The sequence below is a fragment of the Pan troglodytes genome, chromosome 3, assembly GCF_028858775.2.
Source record: "Pan troglodytes isolate AG18354 chromosome 3, NHGRI_mPanTro3-v2.0_pri, whole genome shotgun sequence".
NCBI classification, from domain to species: domain Eukaryota; kingdom Metazoa; phylum Chordata; class Mammalia; order Primates; family Hominidae; genus Pan; species Pan troglodytes.
In genome coordinates this window covers 6,613,325-6,636,218 of record NC_072401.2, presented here as the reverse complement: position 1 = coordinate 6,636,218, position 22,894 = coordinate 6,613,325, and the positions used below count along the sequence as shown (strand labels likewise).

The following is a 22,894-nucleotide window of genomic DNA, read 5'->3' as shown; positions in this document are numbered from 1 at the left end:
AGATTGGATGGTGCCCACCCACATGGAGGAGAGGGCTTCCTCTCCCAGTCCACTGACTCAAATTTCAGTCTCCTCTGGCAACACCCCCACAGACACACCCAGAAACAATGCTTCACTAGCTTTCTAGGCATCTCTCAATCCAATCAAGTTGACACCTAACCATAACCATCACAGTACCTATCGGGATTCATTCTTTATATGCTACAAAAAGTTCCTGCATAATAACTTCTGCTAGTTTTTGCTGAAAGAAATCCAAACAGCCTCGAAAAGGGGACAGCCTCCTTGACGTAAACTAAACACAAAGCCCTCCCTGGTTTGGAAATACCTGGAGAAACTTGCCCCTTGGGTCTGAGCAGCCGTAGAGCAAGCAAGGGCAGTGATGGTGAGAGGTGACAGCGTACTGGCAGCCCCGCTCGCTCTCGGCGCCTCCTCAGCCTCGGCGCCCCCTCTGGCCGCGCTTCAGGGGCCCTTCAGCCCGCCGCTGCACCGTGGGAGCCCCCTCTCTGGGCTGGCCGAGGCCGGAGCCGGATCCCTCAGCTTGTGGGGAGGTGTGGAGGGAGCGGCGCGGGCGGGAACGGGGCTGCGCGCTGCGCTTGCGGGCCAGCGAGAGTTCCGGGTGGGCGGGGGCTCGGCGGGCCTCGCTCTCGGAGCAGCCGGCCGGCGCCGCCCGCCACGGGCAGTGAGGGGCTTAGCACCCAGGCCAGCAGCTGTGGAGGGTGCGCCGGGTCCCCCAGCAGTGCCAGCACTGCGCTCGAATTCTCGCCGGGCCTCAGCTGCTTCCTCGTAGGGCAGGGCTGGGGACCTGCAGCCCACCATGCCCGAGCCTCCCCCTGGCCGTGGGCTCCTGCGCGGCCCAGCCTCCCCGGGCCTCATCTACCGCCCAAGGGCTGAGGAGTGCGGGCTCACGGCGCGGGACTGGCGGGCAGCTCCACCTGCAGCCCGGGTGGGGGATCCACTAGGTGAAGCCAGCTGGGCTCCTGAGTCTAGTGGGGATTTGGAGAACCTTTGTGTCTAGCTAAGGGACTGTAAATACACCAATCAGCACTCTGTGTCTGGCTCAAGGTTTGTAAATGCACCAATCAGTGCTCTGTGTCTAGCTAATCTAGTGGAGACTTGGAGAACTTGTGTGTCTAGCTCAGGGATTGTAAAGGCACCAATCAGCACCCTGTCAAAACGGACCAATCAGCTCTCTGTAAAACAGACCAATCAGCTCTCTGCAAAATGGACCAATCAGCAAGATGTGGGTGGGGCCAGATATGGGAATAAAAGCAGGCTGCTGGAGCCAGTAATGGTGACACCCTTGGGTTGTTCTCCGTGGTGTGGAGGCTTTGTTCTTTTGCTCTTTGTGATAGATGTAATTGCTGCTCACTCTTCGGGTCTGTACTGCGTTTATGAGCTGTGACACTCGCCGCGAAGGTCTGCAGCTTCACTTCTGAGCCAGCGAGAGGAGGAACCCACCAGAAGGAAGAAAACGCGGAACACATCCGAACATCAGAAGGAACAAACTCCAGACACGCCGCCTTTAAGAACTGTAACAGTCACCGCGAGGGTCCGTGGTTTCATTCTTGAAGTAAGTGAGACCAAGAACCTGCCAATTTCAGACACAATGGAGAGCGCCAGTCCTGCTGCGGGGCCATACATGTATTTAATTTGCTCTCATCTTCCCCCTCTTCCGAGAGGAAGGTGCTTTCACCTGCACTGTTCCCATGAGGAAATGAGGCTTCGGGAATCTGATAAAGCTTCCAAACTCCCGTGGCCGGCAGGAACCAAGGTTTCGATGGCCGGACTTTTCAGCTCCCCAGGCGGAAAAGCAGGAGGCATGATAGATGAGGGTGAGAGTGCATGTCAGGTCAGGCTGAGAAGACGATAATGCCATATGGTTTTTTCCACTTAGCTTAGCTCCAGGATGACTTTGAACAGTGTTACAGCCCCATGGGCAGAAAATTGCACTTGCCTCAAGCTTCATTAAAGCAAATCGAGTCAGAAGGGATTGAAACACCTGGAAGAAATACAATGGATTCAAACAGGGAAAAGGTGTGGGTCCGTTCCTTTTCCTGGTAAATCCAGCAGCCTAGGAGACGTCACAAAAACATTCCAAGGCTCCTGGACTTTTAAAGAGGCTAAGGATGGGGCCTGCCAGGTACAGGATGGCCCATGCAGGTGGAGACGCAGCCACAGGATACCTGGGTTTCATTGCAGCCTCGTCACTTACCAGTGTTGGGACTGTATCAGTTATCCCGAATTTAACAGCCTAAAGCCATATTCGTCATCTTATACTCTGTAGGGGTAGGGAATCCAGGAGTGGTTTCACCAGGAGGTTCTGGCTGGGTGTCTCCCCGGAGCCGCAGGCGAGTGTGGGCCGTGGCAGCCATCCCTGTTTCCAAGCGCACCGTGTGGTAGTTGGCTTGAGGCTCCAGGTCCTTGAGGTGCAGGCTTCCCCACGGGGCTGCTCGCGGCATGGCTTCCTCACCCAGAGTGATGGATCCGAGAGAGAGCAGCCGAATTGAAAGCCACAGCCTTTTGTAAGCAAACCTCAGAAGTGACATCTCGTCACATCTGCCATATTCTACTGGTCGCACAGACCTATCCCGCTACATGGAAGGAGCAGCAGGAAGGTGGTGGGGACTGCTGGGACCATCTTGGAGGCTGCCACAGACATCCAAGGTGAGTTACCGCCCTGCTCCGTGCCCAGGTACCCCTGGATAAAGTGGGGAGAATAACATCACCCTCACGAGGTTTTCAAAAGCATGTCCACAAAGCAGCCACCAGTGTCAGGCAGGCGGTAGGTGTTCTGCAGGGAGTAGTCGGCTGCCACACCCAGCTCTGGGCCCCAGCTCCCTCTGATGGGGCTGGTGTCCTTGGGGCTCTTCCAGCTCCAGCAGAAATAGGGAGCGGGGTACCGGGTCACCTCACTGCCTGGCTTGCTGGGCCAGGCTCTAGGCTCTCAGCCCAGTTATACACTTCATCTCAGCCGGGGCTTCCCAAAACGCAGCACCCGAGTTCTTCCCATCTTTGGGGGTGGGATTCAGCACAGGACCCCACTGTCCTAAAGAGATAGGTTATTCTGTGACTAAAATAGGAAGAAAAGGGCTTTTCTGGCTAACGGCAGAAAAAAACACATCTAGTTAGAGGAAAGCTTGAAACAGTGAGTTTAGCTGATTTGATCACTTCTGGACGGAAAGAAAAGGGAACCCGAGTCTTTTCTGTTTTGTTTGCTTTGTTTTGTTCCCCAAGCTACTTTCCAAAGTCACTGTAGAAGTTCAGCACTTTAGGAACAACTTTAACAATGGTTTGCCAGCCTCCAAGGTGTGGTTTCCTAGCAACTGGGAAGCTTTTAGAGCTCCAAATAATTGATCAAGTTATGAGTGACTCAAGCAACAGCGAAGTCCTTTTTAGAAAAACAACAAAGCACCTTTATCTTTACCTGGGTGCTGTTAGAATTACGCGTGGGGCCCACGCAGATGACATCATGAGCCTCAGAGAGGGACAGACAAGCTGCAAAAGGCAGCAACATTCAGGGATAACAGGCAGGGAGCAGGAGCCCAAAGGTTTTCCAGGAGACACCTCAGAGAGGGGCTCAGGAGCCATGCAGAGGGGTGGGGGCATGGGAATCTGGGACGCTAGAGCCCCGTCAGTGGCCCAGTGTGACTCTGTCAGCTGTGTCTCTCTGGAGGCTGCAGGCGAGAACCATCTCCTCACCTTTTCCAGCGTGAGAGACACCCACATTCCTTGGCTCATGGCCCCTTCCCCCATCTTGAAGCTTGCAGGGTGGCATCTTCCAATCTCTCACCCTGACCCTCCAGCCTCCCTCTTACAAGGACACTTGAAATTACTTTGGGCCCTTCTGGATAGGAAAGTCCAGAATCATCTCCCCGGTATCAAGATCTTTAACTGAATCCCATCTGCAACATCCCTTCTCCCATGCAAGGGAACACACAAACAGGATTTGGGGATTAGGACCTGGACATCTTTGGGGGCTGCGATTCTACCGCCCAGTCTTCACAATGGACATGTCTGTTTTGCAACAGCCGCTAGGATGAGAAAATGCATGGTATGTGTCCAGCATATAGTGGGTGCTCCATTAATGTGGTGAAGCTGGGCAGAGCATCATAGCGCTCACGGTAGATGACTGTAGCACTTCTCTACCTGCCATTGTGCTGTATTCACTGACTGGTACCTGGTCCATCTCCCCACAAACACCCCTCCCAGTGGGGCAGGGGCTGTCTGTTCATTCTGCATCCCCTGTGCCAGGAAGAGTGAAGCACACAGCAGGTGCTGAATATTTTGAGTGAATGTGTTCGTTTTCTTTGTCATGAAGAGGAAGGACCATTTATCGGATAGGGTCCTGGCTGTCAAAGTGTGCTTTCCCCGAGCTGCCGGATGAGATGTGTTGGGCCACGTGGCTGTTTGTTTAATAGCCCTGACACCCCATCCTGCTGATTGGGAGCTGGGGTGGTTACAGGATTCTGTCCTCAGGTGGCAGACTTGAGAGACAGGTCCTGGTTCATGGGCATCTGCAGAAATGTGCGTTTTTGTCACCTCACTTGGGAGTGTACTTGCATGATGTAGGATCAAAAAAAAGGAAGAGAGTACTTGAATAATTGAACTTTGAATGACTGGTCTTTAACAGCATGTCCAAAGGAGGCAGAGAGGTCTTTCTGATGGCTTCACTACCCAAGAATGGACAGTGAAGGCCCCCTGAAAGAATGCCCCTGGGGAGCTGGGCTTCCAGAGGGCTTGGAAACTCTGGCGCCAAACCCTCTCTTGGCACTTGAGATGGCACCACCCAATTCGGTCTTTCCTGACTCATTCTCTCAAATGCTACTACCTCGTAGAAGCAAAGTGAGACCCTACCCCCGGTCCCTCCCTGGGTGTCCTACAGATCCATAGGGTGAAGGGCCAGACCAGAGCAGGTGGCCGGGACGGGGTGTTAAATAATGGCTGTTCCTGCAGACGGCAGGTTCTTTCCTGGGTGGGGTGGTCGGCAGGGCCCGGGGAGCCTCTCTGTAAAACCCAGAACAAATGTGGAGGCTGCAGTGAGCCGAGATAGCACTACACTCCAGCCTGGGTGACAAAGTGAGACCCTATTTCAAACAAACAAACAAAAACAGTGTTGCTAAGAAGTTTTGAAAACCACTAACTTAGCCCAGGCTTTCCGTTTTACAGATTGGGACACTGAAGCCTGGGGACAGGTGTTAAATGGTGCCGGGTGGCACAGGGGTTTGTGGCAGAATGAGTGGAACCCGGGACCATGCCCATTCTGGACTCTGCCCAAAAGACAGCACCACTTCTCCTCCAACCTGCGCCTCTGCTGGTTGGTTAGAAACTAATTGTGGATGCTGAGTGGCAGTGTGGTGGCCCAGGGGAAGGGGACAGGCAGAGCTCTGTCCTTCCTGCTCTGCTATGTGCCATGTGATAACGTGCTAATGTGCTATGGCCTCCACTCTGAACCTCGGTGTCGTCTTCTGTAGATGGGGGATGTTGGAGCATCTTCCTCATCCAGGTGTTGTGAGGGAGATGCTGTGTTGTCATCTTTGTACACTCGGAAAGCATCAGGCGACTTCCCTCCCCTGCAGTCAGTGGGGATCCTGGGGGCAGAGTCACAGGGCGAGGGCCTTCCATGGCTTCACAAATCCACAGAATGGGGAGAGGAAATGAGGCTGAACCCCAGCCTCATCTCATTGCCTGGGAAAGAAACCCAGGGGCGAGCATGTGGCTCGGAGTGATGACACCTCCTGAGCCTCTCATGTGGTTTCACGCAGAGGACAGTGTGGGGGTGCAGCTTCCACCACCCGTGGCTCGGAGTGATGACACCACCTGAGCCTCTGATGTGTGGTTTCATGCAGCCCCTCCAGGCAGGACAAACCAGGATGAGAGGACAGTGTCGGGGTGTAGCTGCCACCACCCAGTGTCGTCCAAGGAAAATGGAGCAACCACATCCTGCACGGCAACACCAGGTGGCCAAGCCAGAGCGTGGGACCACTTGCCGCTTCCCACCCACAGCAAAGAGGTGAGGCCTGGTGCCCAGCAGAGAGCAGCCCAGCCTACGGGGGACAGGAGCAGGTACAGGCCACGTCCTCAACCTCAGGGAAGACACCAAAGACCCAAGGGGCTGGGACAGACAGGCTGCCCAAGAGGGGTGAGGTTTGCTGAGGGGCCTGCAGCTGCTCGGGTGCCCCCAAATGACTAAGTTCTGATTATAATCCCATGGGGTCATCACTGCAGGTTAGGGAACACAGGAGGTGGTTTCACAACACACTCCCGCATGGGCAGCAGCCCCCACGCCATCAATCACCCTGTAGGCTCCACTTCATGGGTAACTGGAATTCAAAGATAATTATGACCGTGCACTTTCCGCTCAGTAAGATCTGAAGATGGCTGGGCTGACACTCCATGGTCACCTTCAGCACAGGTCTCTCTGCACAGGCAGCCCATGCCCAGGCCACCCCACAGTTACGGCAGATGCCCCGGGGGCCCCTCCAGCTGGAGATGAAGCCAGGGTCTGGCTTTGGCAGGAAGCCGTCAACTGTGAAACATCAACCTTGCTCTTTTATAACTCAAATTGCACTTGCATTTCATTCAACAGGAGTGCAGGCTCTGCTGATTCTCACGCACGTACAAGACAGACTTCTTTTCGGTAAAGAAAGGAAGGAAAGCGCTGCAGGTTCCACCAGAGGCTTTTATTTCAGCCACTCAGGACCCTGGCTTTCTGCTCCAAGGCACTGAACACAGTCAGGCTCTTCTAAACACTGGCAGGGACCTCTCCCACAGCCGCCCCCACAGGGTTCTCTGTTTCCCAAGTCCTGATGGATTCAGGCAACACCTTCACACATTCACCCACTACCTGCTGGACAGGAGGGTCATGAGGCAGCCTGTGGTGCCCAGCTCAGTGTGACACACTGCCAGTGTGCCGCCTCCCCCAGCCTCTGATGGGGGGCCAGGCCTTGACCACGTGACAGGCTCAAGCTGCCGTGCACATCCCCCACGAAAGGGGAAGAGCTGCTAAGGTTTAGCAGTGACCAAACAAATAAGAAATGCTACTGTGGAGGTTACACAGATGCTTATTTAGTTTTTAAACAAATCCAACACAAAAGAAAGAGGCAACAGGGTGCTTGAAGGTAGGGGAGGAGAGGGAATCTCATCTGTAAAGTGCTTTTCCAGACACCGGAACCTCCTAGTCTAGCCTGGCACACCCACGTCACTCGGAAAGGTCGGGCTCAGGGTGGAGATGGCATGCAATTCCCAACACACTTGGTATTCAGAGTGGACAGAGCTACACAGCAGCCTCCCCTTTGTCGGGGTCCACGCAATCTACACGTGGTCGCAAGGTCTCTGCAGCCACAGTCTGCACACGTGGGCACAGACGGCACTGGTGCATGCCTGTCGGGCTGGGGCCACACTGGGGAAGGGCCTCACAGCAACATGCACTGGAAGCTCCTCGTGGCGGACCATCCTCAGGCCGCCGACAGGAACGGGAAGAAAAAGAAGTCGAAGGCGAACTTCACGGCGCCATGCACGGTGCTGCGCCAGTCGTGCTCGATCTTTACGTGCCGCCTGGTGGGCGAGAGCTGGGCCATGCAGTTGAGGCAGCTGATGGCCTTGAGCTCGAAGACAGGCCACTTGCTGCCCAGGCGGCCCTCCAGGATGGTGCTGAACTCGATGAGGCTGCCCTGGCGCAGGCTGAGCAGCACGCTCTTGAACTCGCTGCTGGCCCGCAGCACGATGTCCTTGGTCACGTCATCCTCCTCGCGGCTGCGCGAGCCGTCGGCGCCGCTGCTGAAGGGCATGCCCACGGTGATCTCAAACTTGTAGCGGTCGAACTTCTTGATGTGGCAGGGGTGCTTGGCCAGCAGCTTAAGGCGACAGAGCTCCTCCTCGGCCGTGGAGGTGTTGCCAGGGCTGCAGGCAGGGTAGGCCTCGCCGTAGAGGCAGCGCATCCAGTCGCCGATGAAGAACGGGAGCATGTTGATGGCAGACTCGGCGCTGTTGTCGATGTCAGTCACGCGGACGTACTTGAAGCGGCCGGTCCACGTGACCCTGTGGCCCTCCAGGTGGCTGCAGAGGATCTGGGTGCGCGCCATGTTGGTCTCCTTCCAGGCGCGTGGCCCGCACAGCGCACCATACTGCTGCCAGGTCAGTGTGGAGTTGTAGACCTTCATGCCCTCTGAGCGGTACACATAGAACCAGCAGAACAGCACGATGGCCGTGAGCCACACCAGGATGAGCTTGACCATGGAGCTCCGCGTCAGGGACTTCACCATCCCCACCACAGAGAAGCTGGCCTTGGTCCACCAGCGCAACAGCAGGGGCACACTACAGACCGCCACGGTGACTGCGATCTTGGTGAGCTCCAGAGACGTGAACCACCGGGCGAACTGCAGCACGCCCACCAGGGCCAGGCCGGCCACCAGGATGGGGAGGGCAAAGAGGAAGAGGAAGTAGCCGATGGAGGCGCGGAGCAGCCCCAGGCCGGTGGACTCCAGCAGGATGACCACGGAGAGCTCACACCACATGAAGCACACCAGGTAGGGCACAAGGTAGCAGTAGGTGCCCTTGAAATTCCTCAGCTGTGCCATGCGGAAGAAGAGATAGAGCAGGTAGACATAGAGCAGGCAGGGAACGCTGACATTGAGGATGACCAGGTGGCCGACAGGCACGGTGATGAAGGTCTGGCCAAAGACCTTCAGGTAGGGCCAATTCAAGGGCATGGAGGGCAGCAGCGATAGCAGGCCGGCGGTGACCTCGGTGGCCAGGGCCCTGCGCGTGTAGGGCTCTGCATGGGTGCTCAGGCTCAGGTAGCTGGTTACGGTAAAGAAGCCGGCAATGACAGCCAGCTCCGAGCAGGGGATGCAGTCCTTGCTGGCGATGGGGAAGGAGAAGATGACGAAGAAGACAGAGAGCAGGAAATGGGCATAGGGCTCCAGGTGGTTCCAGCCGAAGTTGACCTCGGCCTGCTCCACATCCAGGTTGGGCTCGAAGCGCAGCAGCAGGTCGGTGAGGGTGCGGAAGTTCTCCCAGGCCTTGCTGTCCTGGAACACCTTGAGGGTGCAGATCACCATGGAGATGAAGGACAGGTAGAAGATGACCAGCGGGATGAAGAAGGCGAAGAAGTCGATGGTGAGGTTGCTGATGATGAAGAAGAAGATGAGTGCATTGATGTGGTGCGTGGGGATGATGGTGGACAGCCAGTGCCTGCCCGCCCTGGAGGCCATGTCAATCAGGTACTCCTTGATCTCCATGATGGCGTGCAGGGGGTACTTGACCACCTGGGGGAAAGATGGTACGTGGGAACCAGGCTGGGACAGGACCCCCACTGCTCCCATCTCACACCTCCCTCTGACCACCCTGCCTCTGGGCAAAAGGAACCCGCACCTTGCGTTTTCCCATCACCAGCCCCATCCTAGTAGTCCTCCCTCCCCACTTCTCCAGATGGCCCTCCCCATGCTCACGGTCCCTGTGAGCCCTCCCTCTTCTGGGCCTGCAGCCCCCCTCTGCCCCGTGCCTGGCTCCCCACCTTCTGCCAGCGTGATTAGATGCATGCGTGCTTCTCTCCCTGCAAGACCTCCAGCACCTGGAGGGACCCACGGGCTCCCCACTTCCCTCCCCTCAGGGTCACCCACATGAAGAGATGACGGAGCCCTGAGATGCCTGTCTGGGAGCTGGTTTTGTGACCCAGCTCTGCACTGCAGCAAGGATGTCACCTCCCTGAGCCTCCATGAAGGGAAATGGCGATCCTTACGAGGAGGAGAAGCCGCAGGCAGTCCCGGGAGGGGTGGCAGAGCAAGAATTAAGAAAAGGGAGGTCAGTGCAGACACAGGCAGAGGGCCCAGCACCACTCTCCCAGCAAAGACACCGTTCAGCTGCACGGGGCTGCTGGGTGAGCTGCCCTCCCTGTGGCAGGAGACCCTGAGAAGCAGCTGCCAGGCCACCTTCCGCCCCTATACACACGTGCGCGCGCGCGCACACACGCATACATTCACATGCACGCAACCCACCCCTACACACACACACACACACACACACACACACATTCAAACAACCCACACCTATACACTCACTCACACGCAAACAACCCACCCCTATACACATGCAACCCACCCCTATACACATGCAACCCACCCCTACACACACATTCACATGCACGCAACCCACCCCTACACACACGCATACATTCACACAAACAACCCACCCCTATACACACGCAATCCACCCCTATACACACGCAATCCACCCCTATACACACGCAATCCACCCCTATACACACACACACGCAATCCACCCCTACACACACACACACACGCAATCCACCCCTACACACACACACACACGCAATCCACCCCTACACACACACACACACGCAATCCACCCCTACACACACACACACGCAATCCACCCCTACACACACACACACACGCAATCCACCCCTACACACACACACACACGCAATCCACCCCTACACACACACACACACGCAATCCACCCCTACACACACACACACACGCAATCCACCCCTACACACACACACACGCAATCCACCCCTACACACACACACGCAATCCACCCCTACACACACACACGCAATCCACCCCTATACACACACACACGCAATCCACCCCTATACACACACACACGCAATCCACCCCTATACACACGCATACATTCACACAAACAACCCACCCCTATACACACACACACGCAATCCACCCCTATACACACGCATACATTCACACAAACAACCCACCCCTATACACACGCAATCCACCCCTATACACACACACACGCAATCCACCCCTATACACACACACACACGCAATCCACCCCTACACACACACACACACGCAATCCACCCCTACACACACACACACACACGCAATCCACCCCTACACACACACACACACGCAATCCACCCCTACACACACACACACACGCAATCCACCCCTACACACACACACACACGCAATCCACCCCTACACACACACACACACGCAATCCACCCCTACACACACACACACGCAATCCACCCCTACACACACACACACACACGCAATCCACCCCTACACACACACACACACACGCAATCCACCCCTACACACACACACACACGCAATCCACCCCTACACACACACACACGCAATCCACCCCTACACACACACACACGCAATCCACCCCTACACACACACACACGCAATCCACCCCTACACACACACACACGCAATCCACCCCTACACACACACACACGCAATCCACCCCTATACACATTCACATGCACGCAACCCACCCCTATACACATTCACATGCACGCAACCCACCCCTACACACACGCATACATTCACACAAACAACCCACCCCTATACACACACACACACACGCAACCCACCCCTATACACACACACACGCAACCCACCCCTATACACACACACACGCAACCCACCCCTATACACATTCACACACACGCAACCCACCCCTATACACATTCACACACACGCAACCCACCCCTATACACATTCACACACACGCAACCCACCCCTATACACATTCACACACACGCAACCCACCCCTATACACATTCACACACACGCAACCCACCCCTATACACATTCACACACACGCAACCCACCCCTATACACATTCACACACACGCAACCCACCCCTATACACATTCACACACACGCAACCCACCCCTATACACATTCACACGCAACCCACCCCTACACACACATTCACACGCAACCCACCCCTACACACACATTCACACAACCCACCCCTACACACACATTCACACACGCAACCCACCCCCACACGTGCACACCCACCCCTACACGTGCACACCTACACATACACACCAGCACACCCCCGCCCCACCATAGTCAAGGCCAAAGGCTGCCTTCCCCCGACCTGTGGGTCCTGCTCCCCTGCTCTGCATGCAGTGCTAAGGTCAGAAAGAGCTCTTGGCCTTCACCACAGCCAAGAGGAGCAGAGGGCTGAGGGAGGCATGCTGGGAGCATCCTCAGGATGGGGTGAAGCAGCGCTGCCACCCAGGGCCAGCCCTCATGCCTTCCTGGTCTGTGCAGAACTCAGAGGCCCTGAGCCCTGCCACCAGAACACAGGGCAGCCAGGCAGAGGGACTGGAGGGGATGGGGGAGAAAGTGGCCATGGTGCCAGTGCTCACGCAGCATGGCGTGGCATACAAAGCAGGGTCTGTGCATCTTCAGAAGTGCCAGGGGCCTGGACCGACACCAGGAAGTGGACGCCTAGGGGGCGGCCCCACATGGGGGTAGGGAAGCCTGGCTGCATGTCCAGGGCCCACTGAGGGGCTACATGACACAGCCAGGCTGGAGCACCCCATCAGCTCAGGGCCTTGGGGATGCACCAGACCCCACAAATCCCCTGGGGCAGGTTCTCTCCACCCGGCCCACCAGAAGGCCAAGGAGGGATCCCAGGTGAATGGCAACTAGGTGACAACACCACAATGTGGCCCTCACCTGCCAACAGCCTGGCTGTCAGCTCTGGAGGACCAGGACACCTGGAAACAACCAGAAGACTGAGTCTTCCACAGGTGAGAGGGACAGGCTCATGGAGGAGGCGGAAGTGTTATGAGTGTCTGCATGCATGCCTGCACAGACTGAGCCTTCCACAGATGAGAAGGACAGGCTCATGGAAGAAACGGAAGTGTTTGGGAGTGTGTGCGTGCACATCTACACACCCAGTCTTCTACAGATGAGAGGGGCAGGCTCATGGAGGAAACAGAAGTGTTCAGGAGTGTGTGCATGCACGTCTACACCTGGGGGAACAGCTCTGCTGCTTCATATATATTTGTGACAGACCACTTAATCTCTGTTTTATAACAAGCCAATAAACGATTAAAGCAGCTACCAGCTCCCCCAGCTCTCTCTGGGGTCAACAACCTTCTACATGAGCAGAGAGGCGCTCACACTGCCAGGAGATGGCCAGGGAAGACCAGGCACTACAGGGTTTGAGGGCATTTCCAACGCTTGCCAGAGAGCATTTATGAAAACCAACCTACTCCAGGGTTTGTTTGGGGCAAGCCCCTGTAGTATGACGCCAGGCCAGCTGGCTAAAATCAACAGCTACACATGAGTCAATATGTGCGTCAGCCGGCAGGCTGCTCCGTTAATCCCTGTATGGGGGCCTTGCTAACAGCAGGACAACTAAAGGTGGCCCGGCCTGCCACTGCTCACCACCAGTTTCACGCACGACCGCCACGGTAGCAAGGGGGTGGCCTTGGTAAAAATAAATCTGAAATCCTGTCTTACTCAAAGCCATGCACATTCTTTTGCCTAGAACACACACAACCACCTGGTTGAGAGGGCCTTTAAAAGACAAGGAATATTCTAGAACATTACATCGGATGGCGTCTAGCCTCTGCTTGGACAGTGTGGAGGGGCTGGTCCCCCACCTGAACTCGATGACCAGGGAACGATCCCCTTTTTAAAGCCCCAATTTCTGCTCCCTGCAATGTACACCCAAGACCTTCCTCTGACATGGGATTAAAAAGTTCAGTCTCCTTTTCTGCAAAGAAGGTCCAAACAAATTCAACTCCTGAGATGGAAAAAGAACGAAATTTAAAAACGATGAGGAGTCTGCCTCTATGAATAGAACACTGCAGAGCTCTCTGGCTGGGCCTGTGGTGATCAGCCCTTCTGCTGCCACGAGAAACCAGGAAGCAGCGTCACCACACCGGTGGCCGAGCGGACCCGTGAAGAAGGCAGGCTGGGGAAGGGAGCCGAGATTCTGCTCAAACCTGTGGGCAAAAATGTTCCCGTGTCGGATCTTCCAATTATGTCATGTTAAAAATGTTTGTTAGGATTTTAAGATATTAAGTTTGTTTTCAGAGGATTTTATCTACGATGACAGCTTGCACCTCCAGGCTCCAGAAGAGAACTGTGTGGAGTCTGGAACATTCTTTATGGGACTAAGGGTGGCTCACAAAGAGGTGTCTGTCATTTTCACTTTGAGTGAAGACCTCTCCTTGTTCTACAAAAGGCTGCTAAAAGGTGGGACAGCTCTCAGCCCTGGGAGACGCTTGTGACAATTCATTACCTCCCTCACAAGAGACTTCTAAGAAGACAAACTGCAAAGGAATCAAAGTGCTCTGACAGCATCCAAAACTGAAGGGAAACAGAGTCTTGTTTACTTCTTGTCAAAACAGCTTAAACCTCTCCCTTCTAAAAAGGACTTTCAGGCTGGATACAGTGTCTCACGCCTGAATCCCAGCAGTCTGGGAGGCCAAAGTGGGAGGCTCGCTTGACCCAGGAGTTTGAGACCAGCGTAGATAACAATAGTGAGACCCCCATCGCTACAAAATGTTTTCAAAAAAATCAGCTGGGTGTGGTGGCACATGCCTGTAGTCCAGCTATTTGGGAGGCTGAGGTGGGAGGATCACTTGAGTTTGGCACGTTGAGGCTGCAGTGAGCTGTGACCGTGCCATTGCACTCCAGCCTGGGCAACAGAACGAGACCCTGTCATTACTTTCAGATGCTACACAACACTGGACTCACCATCCATAACTAGGTGACATAATTTTCCGAACAGGACGCATATGCAAGGAGGCATTATTATAATAGTACTTACACCAGATGGCATAAACTGGGACACCTGGGCCATGGCCGCCTGGCCCAAGGGTCTTCTCCAAGTTAACCCTTTCACCTTTGACCCTCACTCTCATTTCGGGAGTGTCTTTGCCAAAACCATGCCAGCACCCCAGCTTCCTCATCTCCCATTAGTAAGGAGATGATGGCACCCAATCTGTGAATATGCTTGCCTAGGGCCAGCTCTGAGCAGACCATCAGTAAAAACCATGTGCTCCCTTGGTTCAAGTTCTTGGCCATCCTGGCCCATGTCTCGGAACCTCTGCAGACCGGTCGGTGTCATACCCTGGACATACAGCCTGTCCCAAGTGGGAGGAGCAGAGCCTTCCACCTGCCACCCTAAAGGACTCGCAGCTCTGGCACTCGGGGGGCTCCCACTCAGACCTGTCTGGCTCCGAGTCCCTGGAGCAGGGCTGCTGTGCCTGCTGCTCTTTGGGCTGAAGCTGCTCCTGCAGCACCTGGGTTCCTGCTCTTCCCCCCACCGGAGGGCGGGCCTACTCTGACCTTCTCCCTGGCTCAAGGATGGTGACCTTTCAGCCTGCTGCCTGCCTGACAGTTGGTGGCCCAACCATCTCCTGGTCCTGGCCCTGACTCACGCGCCCATCTGAATACAATGATGGCAGTTCCTCCAGGTTCCCAGTCAGTTCAGAAGACAGAACCCCAGGGTGCCTGCATGATACTGCCCGCAGCCTCTGTGACCATCATCTGCTGGGGCCCCTTGTGCTGGCCTCAGCTTGGGGATCCTGGGTCAAGCTTCTGGAAATCCTGGTGTTCTCTGCAGAGTGAGACAGGCACACATCTAATTCAACCATGCGAGCTGAACTGTGAGCAACTCTGTGAGAGGCCATAGGGCCATATGGCCAAGAAAACAAGCTGTCAGGCCAGGAGTAGGGCCCGCACTGCTGGGCTTCCCGCTCCCCACTTTCCTCCTGCCGCCAAAGCTGCTCATGTCCTCCAGGTGTGCCCAATGGCACCCTGCACAAGTGTCAGCCACCACGCTCCCACACTGGCCTCGCTCCCTGAGCTCTTGCAGATCCAGGGGCAGTAGGCGCCTCTGCACGTCCTCCCTGGCCTGACGGACACGGCACTTTGTTTTCGGGGAAGGCATCTTCAAGGCACTGGCCTCCACTCTGGACCATACACGGAGAAATCTAATAAGTGATGAAGTCTAGATGAAAGTCTGCGTCCAGCCCGCCCCACTGCCCCCTACACTGCACAGAAAGACCCAAGGGCCCCTTGCTTGCCATCCTAGCACTCCTGCCCAACACCGCCCCTGGTTTCTGAGCCTGACGGCGCAGAAAAGAAAGGCCTCTCTCCCGAGGACACATCCTTATGAGGATAGATGATGCCCCAAATGTACCAGCGGCACGCCTGTAAGACACTCTTTGTTAGGCGAGAACCTCCCCATCTGCAGCTTCCTGGAAGGTGCCCTACCTGAGGTGCGCGAGTCCTTGGGAGGCAGGCTCCGGCCTGACCGGGGTCTTGGTCACTCACCTTCAGGCGCAGTGGCAGGTCCTCAGGGCTCTTCCCCGCCAGCTCGTCGTCATCTTCGTCGTCCTGCAGGAACAGGCTGCTGGGGATGACGCCCTTGGCATACTTCTTAGTGATCTCCACAAAGTCATCCAGCGCGATGTAGTTCTTGGCTGAAGCATGAGAGAAAACAGCATGGGTGCCCCACACTGCAGCTCCACTGCCACCCTCACACAGAGCAATGGGCTGGGGACGGTGGCGTGGGGCCAAGCTAAGAAAGGAGCTGAGTGGGTTCAGGTGGAGGAAACCCTTCCCCGGGCGGCCTGAGGGTTGAGGACCAGGCTGGGTGAGGAGGAAGGGGGCAGGTTTGCCAAGTGCCAGCCTCCACTCCTGGCCCCCGGCCCCTGGGTGTGCTGTCCCCCACCCCAAGTGTCCCTCTCTGCCTAGCTCCTTATGCCTGGGGCCACTCACCCACACCTTTCAGCCAGTTCACCTGCCAAGCCTTACAACATGCACCTCCAGTGCATGCTGACACCCTCCTCTTCAGCCAGCATGGGGCTTCTCACAGCATGGGTGACAAGCCGCCCTGTAGGGCAGCACCCTGCCAACCGCCCCATCGAACATGATTGCGCCCCCAACCCCTCCATTCAACGTGATCCACCCAGGGCCTACTGTGCCCCTGCTAACCGCTCCATCCAACATGATCTGCCACACACCTACTATGTGCCTGCTGACACCTCCATCCAACATGTGTCTGCCATGGGCCTACTACATGCCTGCTAACCCGTCCATTCAACACGCGTCCTGCCATGGGCCGACTTACCCCTCCATCCAACATCTTCCACCAAGAGCCTGCTACGTGCCCACTGATCCCTCCATCCAACGTGATCCGCGAGAGCTACGTGCCCACTGACCCCTCTATCCAACATGATCCCCTAGGAGGGAATGAGGCCCCTGAAGGACCCCAGTTGCCGTGGTGAGATGGTGACCAGGAGGGCCTCCATGGGAAGGATGGGAAAGAAAGGACCATGCTGGGGCAGGGCAGAGGGAGACAAGCCAGGGTGCTGCAGAAACCCTAGGGAGGAGGCAGGCTGCATCCAAGATGGCAGCCGTGATAGTGGGCGCTGACAGACCTCCTAATGGATCAGCTGTGTGTGCAAGAGAAGAGGAGTCGGGGCAGCACCGAGGTGTAGCAGCAGCAAAGAGAGATGAGGCAGCCTTGGGGGGGCCCACACAGGTGACAGGTAGCACAGGCCTCAGTAGCTCACTGTAGACTGAGCTGTGAGCTGACCACGGGACAGCCAGGTACAGGAGATGTGGAAGGAGCACGGGCTGGATGCAGCCTGAGTGGGCTGGGTGCTTGCGGGTTGAGGACGGCGTCTGACACACGAGAGTGGTCACCAATGCCACCCACACATCTCCCTAACAGAGCACAGTCCCTACGGGAAGACCCTGGTCCCCACAAGGAAGGCCCCTGTCCTCATAGGGACGAATACCTTGCAGGATGTCCTGTCCTGAGAGACAGGACATCAGTCTAGGGACCCCAAGAAGGAGCAGCCAGTGTGGCAGCAAGGGCCCCGGGCCTGGTGGGGGAGAGGGCTCTAAGGAGAAGAGCAGTCATCTCTGCCCATGCTGCTGACAGATCAAGTCAGACAAGGACAAGAAGTGACTGAGCAAGGGGGTCACTGATGGCCCAGATGAGCCGCTTTGGTGGAATAACGTGGCAGAGGCCTGAGAGCAAAGGACGGAGGACAAGAGAAGGGGATGACAGACATCCCTTTCTGGGGGTTCTGTTGGAAAAGCTGGCAGAGAAACAGATGATGCCTGACGGGAATGTTCTGATAGAGGGGAAACAATGGGGGTGCTGGGGCCGTGTCCCTGAGGGCCTGGCGGAGGGGACCACAGGCTGGCGGCGCTGACTCCTAACTCGCCCCCAGCAACAGCGACAGGGCCCAGCAGCAGGTGTGCCCGGCTCATCACAAACCCCTGTGGGACTGGGAAGTGAGGTTGGGGTCCAGACTCTGCCTGCAGTGCCCCCCAGGATGGAGACCCAGGCCGGGCTGCTCCTGCCTAGAGGCACCTCACTTCAGGACAGCAGGCACCATGCCACCTCGGTGGCAGGACATTGTCACAGCCTCTCTGGTCCTCGGGCTTCCTAGAGTCACAGATTTCTTCCCATTTCCATGTGAGGTGTTTCTTTGTCTCCCCCAAATGGAGCAGGAAAACAGCAGCGCAAGCACCCATGTCCGCCCACGCAGAGGCGAGGGCTCTGACCACACCCTCTGGACAGTGTCCTCACGGGCCCAGCGGGAAGGTGGGATCTGTGCTCCCACCTGTACTCTGCCCTACGTGCCACAGAGGCTTCTAGGATGGGCGAGGTCCTTCAGTCCCCTCGTCTGATCATCTCACTGTTCAGAAGGGGAGACTGACACCCAGAAAGAAAAATGAGACCTGCCCATGTCACAAGAAGAGTCTGTGGCAGACCTGGGTCTTGGCCCATCCCCCCATTGATACTGAGCCCCCGAGCCTCCCGCCTGTCTATCTTCTCCAGGACAGGAGCTCCCAGTGCCTCAGACTGCAGAGTCTACCCCATGTGGATGGAAGACAGTGAGGCTGGCCAGCTGCATGTGGAGGATGTGACGTCTCTTCTCATTCTTTGACCACAAACATCCCAGAGGCACCCCCAGCTCAGTGTGCCCCAGAGACTCCATCCTGCCGCCTAGGCTCTGCCCACTCTGTTCCCTGCCTACCTACAAAGGGCCTACGCTGGGGCACAGCCCCTTCCACACCCTGCTAGGTCTCCTGGGCCTTTGCTCATGCTGTTCCCTCTGCCCGGAGCGCCCTCCCCTAATGCCCTCCTCATCCTTCCCCACTCAGGACTCCCCTGCCAGTCCCCACCCCCAGTATTTCCTTGTCCAAGAGGGACTGGCACATCATGGTTTCTGTCCTGGGTCTGCCTTCCCTCCAGTGTGTGCGCTCCAGGTGGGCAGGGTCTACTCCCAGCGTCCAGAACACTGACCCCAAACGGACTGCCTGAGATCCTAGCAGGGCCAGGATGGGGTCGCACAGGAAGGAGAGGTCGCCCTGCAGGCGCAGGCCGGGAGGCATGGGTGAGATGGGGCAGGGGCTGCACTCACACTCACTGCTGACTAGGCGCTCCAGCATCCGCCTCTGCTTCTGCAGGGACTTGGGCACGGGGCCTGGCTGCGCCCCTCCATCTGCAGGGGACAGGGTGGATTAACAGTCAGACAGGTTGACTATCTCTTTGTGCCCTGCAGCCCACCAGAAACTGGCCCACTGTTCCTAGGATACGCCAGTTCCAGGGGCATCCTATGTTCTGGGGATCACAGGGCCCCCAGGGCAGGCAGTGCAGGGGCCACACCTCTGCACCTCCAGTAGCTGGGGTGGACTCAGCGCCATGTAGCGTGCTCCCACTTGGTGATGGACACAGTCCGTCCCGTTGGTAGATGTGGTCACAGAGCACTGGGCAGAATACCCTCTGGTTTGTTCAATGAGTGAGCACTTGAGCCAGGGCAGATGCTGTCAAAATGCCACCCACACACCTCACCACTAGGGCACGGTCTCTACAGGAAGGTTCTGGTCCCCTAGTCCCCACAAGGAAGGCCCCTGTCCTCACAGGGAAGGTCCTGGCTCCTGTGGGAAGACCCAGCCCCTGAGGGAAGGTCCCAGCCCCTATGGGAAGGTCCTGGCCCCTGTGGGAAGCCTGGTGCCCAGGGTGAATCCTCGCACCGTGCTCGTTGACCTGGCCGACATTCTCCAGCAGCTCCGCCACGGCCACCTGCTTCTTCTTCTTGGGGTTGAGCTTCCAGTACATGACCAGGGCTGCCTTGCGCACGGCCCTCTCCAGGTCGGTCTCGGAGGAGAGCTGCCTCACCTCCCGTTCGTTCTCGGACGTGATGCCTGAGGGACAGGATGTGGTCAAAGGCCTTGTGTGCCCTGCCTAGGCTTTCAGTGCCGCTCTGACCGTGCCAACTCTGCCTGGAAGGCTTTCGAGCGAGACTCATACAAGGTGTCAGGACTTGGTTACCAGGGAAGGATGGATGGACACCTGACCCAAGAGGACATCACGCCATGCCCCTGCCACGCCCACTCTCCAGCTGGGAGGCCAGACTGGTCTCGCACCAGACGCCCCCAAGTGCCCCCTACATGCTGGCGGGAAGAAGGCAGCCTCTTCCTGTTCCCCCCCTCTCTCAGAGGTGCAGACACGGAGGCACAGGCCTGTGTTCTGGCTCACTCAAGGTCACACAGTCAGAAAGAGGCAGAGCTGTCTTGAACCCAGGGTGGACTCACTGCAGTCACCAGCCTGGGTGCACTGGCAGGGCCACCCCTGTGTCTACAGAGCTTTCCTCTGTCTCACACACGGCCCAGCCCTTTCTAAGGAAGGCTTGGACAGCGGGGAGAGGGAGAATAGGTTTTACCGCTGGTCAGCAGCTGCCTTCCTCCCTTTACCCCCATGGCCTGGGACACTGGCACAACCAAGCAGAGGGCAGGAGGACTGGCATGGAGGTCTGGATGTTTTTCTCCTTTTGAACATTTCCAAAATTTTCCACATGAGCATGTATTTCTTTTCAAATCAGAAAGCACAACTGCACATCAGAAGGTGTGTGCAGCTGGGGGAACACGGGGCCAACCGGCCTCCTCCCTTGCACGCTCTGCCCCAGCAGCCTCTGGGCTATCCCTGGCACCCAACAATGAGCCATGTGGGCCGCCTGAGCCCCCTCCAGGTCATTCCAACTGCTCTGGAATCAGCAGGCTGGGTTGGTGAGAAATTCTAGCTAACAATGCCACTGTTAGTTTTTCAAAATCATCAGTTTAATTTTCAAAGAGAAGACTCTGTATAATAAATGTAACTATTAAAATATGATACAAGCTGGGCATGGTGGCTCACGCCTGTACTCTCATCACTTTGGGAGGCCAAGGTGGGTGGATCACCTGAGGTCAGGAGTTTGTGACCAGCCTGGCCAACCTGATGAAACTCTGTCTCTGCTAAAAATACAAAAATTAGCTAGGTGTAGTAATGCACGCCTGTAATCTCAGCTACTCAAAAGGCTGAGGCAGGAGAATTGCTTGAACCAGGGAGGTGGAGGTTACAGTGAGTTGAGATCGCACCCCTGCACTCTAGCCTGGGCGACAGAGTGAGACTCCATCTCAAAACAACAACAACAACAAAAACAGAAAGAAATACACCAAAATATGGGGAGTTGCTTCTGGGCTTCAAGGTTATGAGTAATTTGTATCTTTATGTTTTCTACATAGTCCAAGTTTTCTATGATAAGCATAAAATACTTTTACAATCTGAAAAAAAAGGTATCATTAGAAAAAACACCTTTGTGACACCCACTTTCCTCTTTCCCTGAGGCGTGGAACCTTCAGGAAGCACACTGCCCCACGGCACCAGGGACAGCCACTTCCCTTGCGCAGGACAACGTCCTAACTCACCACCCCTGGCCTGAGCTGCATCCCTTTCCTCCCCTGCCTCTCTGTTTGAAAGAGATTATCTATGAAGGGTCAGCCTGCCTCCTCCCAAAGTGAACATGCCTGTCCAGGTCTGTGTGGGCCCAAAGACCCTCAGCTGGTCTGCCCAGACTGGACGGACATCAGCTCAGGGGCATGGGCCACTCTGACTGCAGGCCACATCACAGTCTCCAGCTTTGCCTCAGGGAAGCTGCCTCTCAGCTGAACCCAGGATCGATGTCTCAGTTTGGATCAGAACCCAGCAGGGAAGCAGGATGTATAGTTACCACTTGGAGACACCAACACAAGCCAAAGAGAATGAAAATGGCTTGGTCTGTTAAATATCCCATGTTAAGTCCAGAAACAGTGTCTAAAATGACAAGGCCACCAGCAAAACAGAAACTGAAATTTCCCAACAGCATCACCAGCATTAGGTTTGGTAAGATTTTAGTTGTTCAGTTAGCAAGCAGCATTACAAGCTGCTCAACCCTCCAGAGGCTGTTCTAAGCCTCACACAGACCCACCTCTTCTGTCCGCCAAGCACCGGCGAAGCAGCTTCACAGCCTCCCGACGGCCCTGCTTCGCGGCAAGGACCAGCCAGTCCACAGCAGTGCAGCTGTTGAGTTCTTCATCCGTGTCGCCGGCCAACTGCAGGTAGTGCTTCCCCACCTGCAAGCCAGACACCAGTCAGCCTCCAGATTCTCCGACCCTCTCCCACCCCATGCTCCCTGCCAGCCCACCTCCTTTCACCCACTTCCCTTTGTCACCCAGGCCAGGAAGGAAGGGGCGGAAATGGGGTCACACCAGGCATGTCCACTAGGCTAGGCCCTTCTGAGCCTCCGGCCACTCGCTCCTCAAAACACGGTGAGGAAGGTGTGGCCACCCCATCCACACGGCGAGGGAGTCACGGGCTCCGACTGGTACTGGTACAGGTTCTCTTCCTTGAGTTGCTCCTGCCTGCCAAGGCTCACCATCAGTGCATGGAAATCAGAACCATGACTGAGTCCTTTACACCTCTCAAAACAGTCAGGGGACCACAGAAAGCCAGGGCTGGAGAGAGGCCAGCTAACCAAGGGTTAGCACTGGCCCACTGCCTGTTTTTGCAAATAAAGTTTTATTGAAATACAACCATAACCATTCATCTACATGTTGTCCATGCTGCTTTTATGTGCTCCACAGCAAAGCTGAGCAACACGGCAAAGACTGCGCACAGTCCAGAATATTCACTATCTGGCCCTTTGCAAAAAGAATCCCTGCTGAAATGGTCCAGTCTTCTCATTCTACAGATGGAAAAAGTGAGGCCCAGGGCACAGAGAGCCCATAAAAGGGCTCACTATGCT

The 22,894-nt window shown here is 56.1% G+C and overlaps 1 protein-coding gene and 1 long non-coding RNA gene across 4 annotated transcripts in view; one reads left to right on the top strand and one right to left on the bottom strand.

Annotated features, from left to right (window-relative positions):
• The first annotated feature begins 1,256 nt into the window (after nucleotides 1-1,256).
• On the top strand, nucleotides 1,257-8,525 carry LOC134809858 (uncharacterized). Its single transcript, XR_010156416.1, has 3 exons — nucleotides 1,257-2,664; nucleotides 5,847-6,010; nucleotides 6,587-8,525. It is a non-coding gene; the product is annotated as an uncharacterized LOC134809858 (long non-coding RNA).
• Nucleotides 6,660-22,894, bottom strand: part of WFS1 (wolframin ER transmembrane glycoprotein) — a 34,697-nt gene continuing 18,462 nt past the window's right edge. For 2 of the 3 annotated variants that reach the window (XM_016951253.4, XM_016951252.4), the window contains exons 4-8: nucleotides 22,079-22,223; nucleotides 19,830-20,000; nucleotides 19,217-19,297; nucleotides 16,104-16,252; nucleotides 6,660-9,266 (exon numbers count right to left, since the gene is read on the bottom strand). In XM_016951253.4, coding sequence (XP_016806742.2) covers nucleotides 7,455-9,266; nucleotides 16,104-16,252; nucleotides 19,217-19,297; nucleotides 19,830-20,000; nucleotides 22,079-22,223 — 2,358 coding nt within the window. In that variant the 3' untranslated portion in view covers nucleotides 6,660-7,454. Of the gene's footprint in view, nucleotides 9,267-16,103; nucleotides 16,253-19,216; nucleotides 19,298-19,829; nucleotides 20,001-22,078; nucleotides 22,508-22,894 lie in introns of all 3 variants that reach the window. The other variant, XM_063809343.1, reaches the window with a different exon arrangement.